Below are 10,705 nucleotides of genomic sequence, written 5' to 3' on the forward strand. Positions count from 1 at the left end.
TAATTAAGGGACCAAATTAAATAATTTTAAAGTTTTATGGGTTAATTTTGAATATGTAGGAAGTTTAGGGACTAGCCCTGTAACTTTCCATAACTCACTTAACACCAAAAATAAAATAATAGGTGGTTAGGGAGGTTTGAACCCATGACCCTACTGTTTGGACTAGGCGACAATTAGGATTTAAAATAATAATTGTTTCTTTTATATAAAAGAAAAGGGGATAATCCAATTTTTTCAAATCCCCTCTGTGTTCGTGATTCAACCCCAAACCCGAACCATTTCCCTCCAAAAACTACCCCCACCATCGACCACTATTCTCCGGCCATCCGTAGCAGCCACCCCACCACTAGCATAACCAGTGGCATCCCGACAATAAACCTCGATCCTTTGGTTACTCGGATTGGCAACCGTTCATAGAGAATAATGGGGAAAACCGTTCGCGCTTCCCTCTATCGATTTTCCCTCCTCTAGCCGGCATTGCGCATCACCGCCCGTTCTAGTGAAGCGTCGTCGAAGCCTGACCAAAACCCCTAAGGACGTTCGGTGCTATCTACCGTCGTTCATCGTGGGGGAGCTCGCCAAAGTTCATCGAATCTTTAGCGTCGTTGCCATATTTTCCATAATTACGGCCAGTTTATGCATCGGTTCACCCCACCGCTACCTCAGCTAGACTCTCACTCGCCATTTGCCCAAAACCCGACCGGGTTCATTGCCCCACCATCACTCGATTGTCGTCCGTTGTGGTAAGTGATCCGACCATTTTCTTCAGCCTGATTCACTGTGTTTTAATTGAATTGTTGATATATTTTTGGATGATTTTGGTGAGTACTTGAACAGGAAGTAATCGACCATCCTTAACAACCCCTGCCACCACTGCACACGCCGACACGCACCGTCAGTGCTCGTGGGGCTCTTTTACCGATCTAGAAGCCTTCTAGAATGATATAGGTAGATAGAATCGGCCCAACCCTGTCTGAATTAGGTCTGTCTGACCCGAATCGATCGAGATGAGTCAACCCGGTTGAGTCAACTCGAATAGAGTCAAAGTGTTGACTTTTACCAGAGATGACTTTGACTTTGACCAACATTGAGTTTGACTTTGACCAAAAAGTTAAATTTTACTAGAAGTTGTATTTTATGTTTTTCGATGTCCTGAGTCTGAGTCTGAATCCGAAGTTCTTTTTGTCAAATTCAATCCATATAAGTTGTTTTCTCCATTTTATCTCTTGATTCAATACAAATTTTCAAGTTTAAGTTTTGTTTCATTAGTTTTTCCATGTATCCAAGACAATATGGGATGTGGAATTAAAGTTCGAGGGTGATCAAATGAAGTTTAATTGGTTAATCGATATGGCTAAAAAATTGAGGTAATATATTACTACATTATGTATGCTTTATGGAACATGATGGCATTGGTTAATGCATAGATGAATATGTTTGGTTACATGAGTGTAATTATTATATTTCTAAACTCGATCCAAATGCGAGGAAAAGTAATTAAACTGAATAAGACTCAAATTACACGTATAGGACACTAGAAGAGTCATAAGAAATAATTTTAGGTTTAGCGATTAACTGATAAAGTAATCAACCTCATAATCTTTAGATTTTAATTATTTTCATTAAAAGTTTTAATACGAAATCACTTGGTTAAGAAATTACGAAATTACCCCTATGAGGTAAAAATGATATGGACTGACCCTGATAGTAAAAGTATCATGATAATTTGTATTTAATCCGACAAATTGGTGATTCACCTGTTAAATTCCTGATTGTTCGGAAAATTGTTGATAATCAGATCGCAACATCCGAGAAGGTACAATACCTAGAATTATTGATTTAACATCAAACAACTAAAGACTAAGACATCGGGAGTATTACGTATGTTTGAATTGTTCAGAAAGTTGAATTAAATGGAAAGACTGGAATGAAGGAAATGACTAAAATACCCTCAAGCTCAAAAATGAATAAATCAACCTCAAATACCAAAATGACATAGAATTTCTATTTCCTGAGCGAACACCCGGATGCTAAATTACTGAAAGTACTTTACACATCTAAATTACTCGAAATGACTATATTATATGACAAAGTTGAATTGAAGTATTGTACGTATATGAATCGTTGAAATGAATGAATTACTCAAGAAACTCCAAAATTACTGCGATAAACATGAATACTAAATAACCTAAGTACCCTCTATGAACTAGAATTTAGCGGATGACTTGGATAAGTCTGGAAACGTTGATGAACTTATATGTTGTATCATCCATAAGGGTTAGGAACCCCAGAATCAAGCACATCTACATTTTCTGATACTGTTACAATACATAAATGAAATAAATACCATCGAAATACATGTTTGTCTCCCTAAGATCAATTCAAAGATGAATATGAAGGTAATCAGTTCAACTAGAGTAGTCAATATTAAGAAATGAATAATAGTGAAGTACCTCGGTCTTAATGATTGGCAAGTATCGCAATGTTAGGATTGGTTAGTTTAATTTGAATCGAAATCATGATAATTCGATATAAATCCTAAATATTATAAATTGTTGTTTTACTCTCAGTAGGTTAAATTACTAAGAATTCTTAAAGAAACCAAAATATCTAAAATGCATCTGATTGCCTTAATAATGGAATCACCCATGTCATATATGAAATCCCAAGTAACTCTGATGCAAAAGATTCTGAATACCTTATTGATTACTTAGTACTTATATAAATACTATATAATCTTGATAAATCACTTCTCGAATGACCGATGAATCCGTTAGCTATCAAACCCCCTTATTATAGGAATCTTGTTTTTGAAACCCTATCAATTTAAAAAAGTTTTATGGTTCCCTACCTGAAAAAAATACCAAGTACCTCTGGAAAATCATTGAATCCTCTAGCGTGTTCCATATATGCTATATGATTTTTTTACTTGTCCTGAAATGTTGTTTTCTGAAGTTACTGTTTTACATAATCTTTTAACTAATCGATATTCTGATTTGTTGATGTATTGATTTAGTGTTTATGAACTATGGCTACCTGATATGTGCTCTCTGGATACATGCTTTCACTGTAAAAGATAATCGTTTCTGATTTATGGATCATGGAATCTACTGGTTACTACTTGAATTGTTTTATTGGGACACTATCTGGGTAGGATTCTAGAGTATGGAGGTTCAGCTCTGATCAAGCTGGTAATTCCTTACGGAGCTAAGGTATTCCTTGGGTAGGCTCTCAGGCCCCAAGACACTCCCTTAGTATGGGGACTGTATTTTGATGTACGGATGGAGGGTATTCATGCTATTTAAATAACTACATTGTTATTTTAGAACATTTTACTGGATCATGATTTTTATATTAAAGTTACTGCTCAATCTGATTTTACTGGATACTATATGGGTAGGATTTTGGAGTATGGAAGTTCAACTCTGATCAAGCTGGTAATTCCTTATGGACCTAAGGAGACCCTTGGGTAGGATCATGCGCCCTAAGGTACTCACTTAGGGTGGCGCTTTTGCTGTGTGCTTAGGGTAAATCCTTGTGGATGCAATTCTGGGGAAACTGCATATAGGTGTTTGGTTGGAGGGTATTATTGTGGTTTTAAAATATGTTTTAAACTATTAATGTTTTTAAAGACTTGCACACATTTCTACATTTTGTTGGAACACACTAGACTCCCCAATTTAATATTCTGAATATGTCCCTCTGAATACTTCTTTCAAATCGTAAATCCCTGTGTGTAACGGAAGACTAATAGAATCTGAAATCATCGATAGAATCTGATGATATATGTCCCACTAAAGAAAGCCATGCTTTACCATATACCTGAGGACCTATTACATTCATCTGGTAGTTCTGTATTACTCAGCTTCTCAAAGCTCACTCTTTTACTCACAATTTCAGGTTAAAAGAGTTGATCCAATGCAGTTATCGACATCTGTAATATGAGTTTCTTTGGCTTGGGTTAAAATGGAATTTTAAAGAAAAAACCCTAACAAAGATTTTTTTGTATAAATTGAATGCCTAAATCAAATAATTATTACATCAACTCTGTTCATTATATCATTCATGATTTCAACCAGTAAAAATTATTCATGTCACTTTTTTTTCCAATTTTCTTATATATAAATCTTTATTTTTTTTCTTGAAAGTGAGTGGTTATTTGAAAGTTAACTATGAATAAATTAGTGACACGAAAACAGATGAAATAAATAGTTTTTATTGATTGAGACCATAAATAACGTAGTGCAAAAGATTCATGAAATAATTTCACTCCTAAATCAATTATACTATATAAACATTTTTCTTTAAAACATGTTTTTGATCACCCCAAGTCATCATGATGTAAAGCAAATTGAAGTAAAAGCCTATGTGCTTTCAAAAAATCTAATGTGGTCCTCATATTATTTTTTTCTCTTAATCTGATCCTTCAATTTTGAAAAGAAATTCAATATGGTCCATTGACCAACGTTTTTTATCGTTGACCGTTACAATGTTGACATGACAGTCCACAATGCTGACGTGGCAGTTCACTGTGGCTGATAACGTGGTAAATGACATGACAAATGGCTAAATTATTTTTTTATTTTGTTTGAAGGCTAAATTAGTTTTTTTTAAGTTCAAGGGTTTATTTAAATTTTCGAAAATAATACAAGGGCACAATAGGATTTTTCGAAAATCCAGAGTTTTGGGTGCCTTTTTGCCAAAAGAAAAAAAAACAAATAAATAAATAAATAACAGTTTGCACGTAAAAACGCGAACTATGAAAATGTCAAGAGAAATTATCTGGGAGGTTATTGGGCACCATACCATTCAACGCTCTAAAGGGCCAATAAATTTGCCGTAAACACCTCACCATAACCATATAAATTCCGTTTCATCCTAATGCATCACAAGCATAATAATCATTCTCATTCAGCTTATCCTTTCGAAGACAAGATGGTGAAGATTGCTTTGATTGTGTTCTCCTTAGCCACGGTGCTCTCACTCCAATTCGTCGCAGGCCAAGACGCAGCAGCAGCGGCAACAGGTTCGTCGTTGAACGAAGAGCAAGCCTTCTATTTAGCCGTCGGAATTGCCCTCAAGCAAATGTCGGAAGCCGGATTCTTCGACGCTAAGGAACTCAAGGACGAAATCAACAAAGTCGATTTCCATAAAGCTTACGAATTGGCTAAAACCAAAGAAAACAACGGGAAAGCAGTTTTCGTCGCAACGTTCTTAGTCACCGTGGAGAAGATGGTGAACTCGGGATTGTTGGGCCGAAGTGTGTACGAAAAACTTTTCCCAGGGGGAGGAAAAACTCTGACGCCGGAGCTTGATTTACAACTGGCTAAAGCCTATGAAGAAGCTCAACATTTTTCAGAACAGAATCTTGATAAGCCTAAACATGATCTCTAATTTCACTAAGGGACTAATCTGTAATGTATTGAAAATATTGAGGACGGTGTAAGTTGATCAAACCCAAAATAAAACTACTTTTTTGACCCATTTTAAATAAAGCTATTTAATTTGAAATAAATAAATAAATATCTTGTCTTTACTTTTATCATAGTCTATAGTTGAACCTTAAGTTTATTTTTAGCGTTTTAAAATGAGGGTAAAGTATATAAATAGGAAATCATTTTTTCTAAAAAAAATGATGGCTGTTTAAGTTGGACGTTAACTTGATGATTGAGATATAATAGTCTCAATCAAATTTACATTATGAATTAAATATTTAATTAAGATGATATGTTTAAAAATTTAAGTGGAAACCTTTGTGTTGCATCTCGCGGTGTTATGCCAACAACTGAAGATTAATATCACATAACAGGCATGGAAGCGTAACGCTTTATTTGGATCGTAACACTTTATTCTTGAAAATTGTTACATTTTCGTCATTGTTGCCGATGATTATCTCAATTGGAAGCGTAATTGTATTTACACGACGGACGACGAAACATAAATTTACCCATCATTAAGTGATCAAAACAAATAAAAAGTTACCATCAGTTTGAAATTAAATCTATAATAATTTTATCATTACAATTGATTGATTTAGATTTGATTTTTAAAATATAATGATTGAACTATAAATTTGTTAATAGTATAATGACTTGTGATGAAATTTACCCTTTAGTTTATATATAATAATGTGTTAATTGCATCATACATACTCCAAGTGTAACTCTTATTTTAAATTGGTCCCTAAACTTTTGAATACTTTAATTTCATACCCAAACTATGACTCGTTATAATTTAGTTATCAAACTTTTGAATGTTTTAAATTCATCCCTAAAGTATGACCCTTATTATAAATCAGTCCCCCTACTTGTGGACATTTCTAATCCATCCCAAACTATCGGTATATGCTAATCACATACCCTGCTAATAAAACCTTTAGGCAAAGCTATACTATTATATGTTTGATCCTTTTTCTGTATTTGTTTGGTTGGTGGCAGAGATTAATCTTAGTGTGAGTTGTCAATCATAAGTATTTTTTATTTTTTGTTTAATTTTTTATATTATATTTTTATTTTTTTAATTCTTAGTTTTTAATACTTTTATTTTTGTGACACGTTTTTCTAATTTTATGGCATGTTTTCTTCGGTCTTTTAACACGATTTCGATCATTTGGCTAGTCATTTCGGTTTTATTTTTCTTTCAGGATTGAATTTAACGATGCATCAACTGATCAAGGTGGAGCTTATTTAGTTTTCTTCGACCTTTTAACACGATTTCGGTCATTTAACGGCCTTTTAACACTTTTTATTTGAACCAATTTAATAAATCATAAATACACTAATTTGAACCAGAAAAGTCAAGTTCAGATACTAAATTAAAACTTTAAGCCAAATTCATATACCTAATTCAAAGAAGAATAAAACTTAAGTATCAAATCAAATCTTCAAGTCAAGTTCAATTACCAAAATATATATTTACCCTATACCAAAATAATAGAGAAAAATAATAATAAATAAGTGATCCAAATTTTGTTATTAGCCTTTGTATTTATAAATACGAGTAAATTACAAATTTCATCACTAAACTTTACTCTCTCTTATTTTGCTTACTAAACTTTATAAGTTTACAATTTATTCACTGGACTTAATAAAATGAGTTTTTTTATTACTCCGTCGTTAAATAGTTAACAACGTTAAAATGACATTGTTTTCAAAAAAATAAAATTTTCACCAAAATAACGTCATTTTGCATCTATATAAAAGTTCATTTATAATGCCGATAGTGAAAGCTCGTTTATAATATTGCTAGTGAGGAAATGAATAAGTAACAAAGAAATTCCGATGTATTATATTAAGTTCAGTAAAGAAATTGAAAAGATTTAAAGTATAATTAGTGGAATAAGAGAGATTAAAGTTCAGTTACCAAATTTGTAATTTACCCTATACATAAATGGAAGATCTAATTCATATCTGATTAATTTCGATTAAAACTTTTCAAATTTTAACATTCCAATCCTATTATAAGGATAAAGACGAAATCTATAATTTACGCATGATACAAAAATTGATTATCAAATTTAGCTATCACCATTTAATTTAAAATTGAAATTTCAAAAAATAAAAATATATAAAGATAAAAGATTACCAAATTATAGTACAATAATGTGACTTATGTATAATATAGGGATTAGTAGCATAATTTGACCTAAAACGAGAAAGGCAAAATGGTGAAACATTTGACCATTTCTCTTGCTGTCAATGTTCACAAAGATCAAAATCAAATTTTCTAAAAATCTTTACAACTCCAAATATAATTGGATAAATCACTGATGGGGAAAAAATCAATAAAAGTAAAATAAATTTACTGCGAGTGAAAAAAAATTCACTCTGAAACAGTTTCGAATCCACCACTAGAGATGCTCCCATGGCTGCCATGACAAACAGTTACAGCCCTTTCCAAATTAAAAACAATGTCACTAATTGTTGGCCTCTCTTTCCCTTCCAAATTCACACAATGCATTGCAGTGTATGCCATCAGCTCGACCGCCTCGGCTTCGTTCATCTCCGGCGGTCCGACTCGAATATCCAAAACCTTAGCCAATTCACCTGCCATTATTGCCGGCACCGCAAAATCGACCAAGCTCATCGGGTTCCCTCCGTTCTCTTCGTTCTTGAATATAGCTCTCTTCCCCGTTAGGAGTTCCAACATTACGACTCCGAGACCGTAGACATCGCTCTTTGTTGTTAGTATGTTTAGACCGTAGTATTCCGGATCGATGTAACCTACTGTTCCTGCCGCTTTCGTTGGCCTGTAATCTTGGTCGGATTCTGGACCCATCATCGAAAGTCCGAAATCTGAAACCCTTGCTGTCCAGTTCGCATCGAGTAAAATGTTGGACGACTTTATATCCCGATGGATTATCGACGGGACTGCATAATTGTGAAGATATTCGATCCCTCGGGCCGCATCCAACGTGATTTTGATCCTCATTTTCCATGAATTCAGCAAGCTACTGGATTTTTCGATGTTGTTCTTGTTGTGCAAATGATCATAAAGCGCGCCGTTCTTCATGTATTCATAAACCAGAAGCCTCTCATCCCTCTCTTCGCAATACCCAACAAGCCTAACCAAATGCTTGTGATGAAGCCTGGATAAGAATGCCAGTTCCGAGTCGAACGCCGTCTCTTTCTCTTGGTATTTCATCGTCTTCTGGCCCGTTTCGCCTCTTTTGATCGCTACCTCCCGCCCATCTAACAACTTTCCCCGGTAAACGACGCCAAAGCTCCCAGCACCAATCTTGTTTTCGTGCGAGAAATTATTTGTCGCATCAGCGAGCTCCGCCAAGCTGAATTCCTCGGCTTTATCAGCATGTTTTGATGATGTGCCACTTCTTTGTCGCTTCATCGATCTCGAACCCTGGCGTCTGATCGTCAACGACCTCGACGGCGGACCGTTGTTCGATCCCGGACTTCCATTCGAACCGGCTCTAGTGATCGTTGGCTGAACAGAATTATGTACCTTCTTCTTCCCAAAGCAAACACCAGTCCATAAACAATAAACAACAGTACAAATCCCCATGAAACCTCCTACTGATCCAACTATTGCAAAAGCCAATAACCCTCTACTCAACTCTCTGGACCGCGTTGTCCGCCTTGGAACATCCGGTGTCGGCAACGGAGATAACGGCGGAGGCGGCGACGGGTTGGTTAAGTTAAAACAGGGTGATGGTCTACAAATGTTACCAGAACCAAAACAAAGCCTGCTTGATTGAGGATATAAACCACATTGACTACAAGGAGAATCAATGCAGGGACCTGGTAAAATCTCAGCTCTCAAAGGTAACTCGTTAATGGAGAAATTCGAACTCGGTCCGGGCCAACCAGGACCCCAACAAAACACTGAAAAATTCCTGGTGGTCAATCCACAAGTGAAATTCAAACCAGCAACAATCGATTCGAATTCGATTCCTTCGACAGAACTTTCGTTCATCGAACCCCAACAAACAACTGTCCTAATCGTTCTCCTAATTACACAGCTAAAACCATCACCAAGAGCTAACCCTGAAGCGAAATCCAAACCTCTGTTTAAAGGAACATCGAGTTGACCCGATGAGTTATCTCCTCTACAAACTAACTCACCAGCTGTGTTAACTCCACAAACATGGGAAACCCCAGCTTCGATGTTCGCCATTGACATGTTCCCGAATTGCCTTTCGATCTCTTGTCCCACTGAGTTGCCCCAACACGTTACTCTGCTGTTTTGACTCGGTACGATCCCGCACGAAAACCCAAACCCGGATGTGATTTTATCCATTGCCAGATTAACATTGGTTAACCCTCCGGTGTTATTTCGATTACCCCCGTCGGTTCTCCAGCAATTTACCGGCGGTGTGCTGTTCTGCGCCGTCGCACATATCCGCTCGTCGCCGATGGAGAGTGATTGAAGGAGGGCGGTGTTGTTATTGTATATCCGTTTAATGGGAAAAGATGGGAGACTTGTATTTGTATCCCAACACAGTAGGCTATATCCACCGGACCGTAGGGCGCAAAAGTTGGTTCTACCACCGGCGACGGCGGAGTAAGAGACGTTAGGTTCGATGGGGATGACGGCGGAGGAGGTCGCGCTTCCTGCTCGGTAGCAGATAATGCGCTGGTTCGCTTCCGATGCTACGATGGCGCAAACGGTGGCGGTGCCGTAGACGACGGCGAGTGTCGAGCCGGATCCCAATGCATTAGTTAACGTCGGGAATAAGAAAACCGCGAAAAGAAGAGGGAAGCTTAGTTTCGTCATCTAAAAGAATCAAAATTAACGGTGGGGGAAGTGGCGTTTCCGCCCGTCAGCTTCATTTGGCGAGAAGGAAATCAGAGAGGAATAGAAAGGAAAGATGTTTGAAAATGAAAAATCAATAGTTTTTCAAGAGAGAGAGAGTAAAAGAAAGTTTCAATTTTTAAGTGTGTTTTATGAGGGGGACCAGAGGATAATTAATTAATTAATTTACTAATTACATGTAACCGCCATTTTTTACTTTCCATATTATGAAGATAATATCATTTTGGTAAACATACATCACAGGTCCTTATACTTTGAAAACAACTAATATGTCCCTCGTATTATTTTTTCTCTCAATGTGACCCTCTAACTCAGAAAATAAAAATAATACATCCCTTTGACCAATGTTTTTCATCGTTAACCATTACAGAGCAGACGTGGAAGTTCATTGTATTGATATGACGATTCACAATGCTGACGTGACAGTCTATGGTGA

The 10,705-nt window shown here is 36.2% G+C and overlaps 1 protein-coding gene across 1 annotated transcript; it reads right to left on the reverse strand.

Moving 5' to 3' along the window:
• Window positions 1-7,700: 7,700 nt before the first annotated feature.
• Window positions 7,701-10,359, reverse strand: LOC120131660 (putative serine/threonine-protein kinase-like protein CCR3). The gene has a single exon (XM_039148605.1). The coding sequence runs from the start codon at window positions 10,228-10,230 to the stop codon at window positions 7,822-7,824; it is 2,409 nt and encodes an 802-aa protein (XP_039004536.1). The 5' UTR covers window positions 10,231-10,359; the 3' UTR covers window positions 7,701-7,821.
• Window positions 10,360-10,705: the final 346 nt, after the last annotated feature.

This window comes from Hibiscus syriacus, unplaced genomic scaffold, assembly GCF_006381635.1.
Source record: "Hibiscus syriacus cultivar Baekdansim isolate YM2019G1 unplaced genomic scaffold, ASM638163v2 tig00001695_pilon, whole genome shotgun sequence".
Lineage (NCBI taxonomy): Eukaryota > Viridiplantae > Streptophyta > Magnoliopsida > Malvales > Malvaceae > Hibiscus > Hibiscus syriacus.

Coding starts and splice junctions, on each gene's coding strand:
- LOC120131660 (XM_039148605.1), bottom strand. CDS start 10,230: ATGACGAAACTAAGCTTCCCTCTTCTTTTCGCGGTTTTCTTATTCCCG.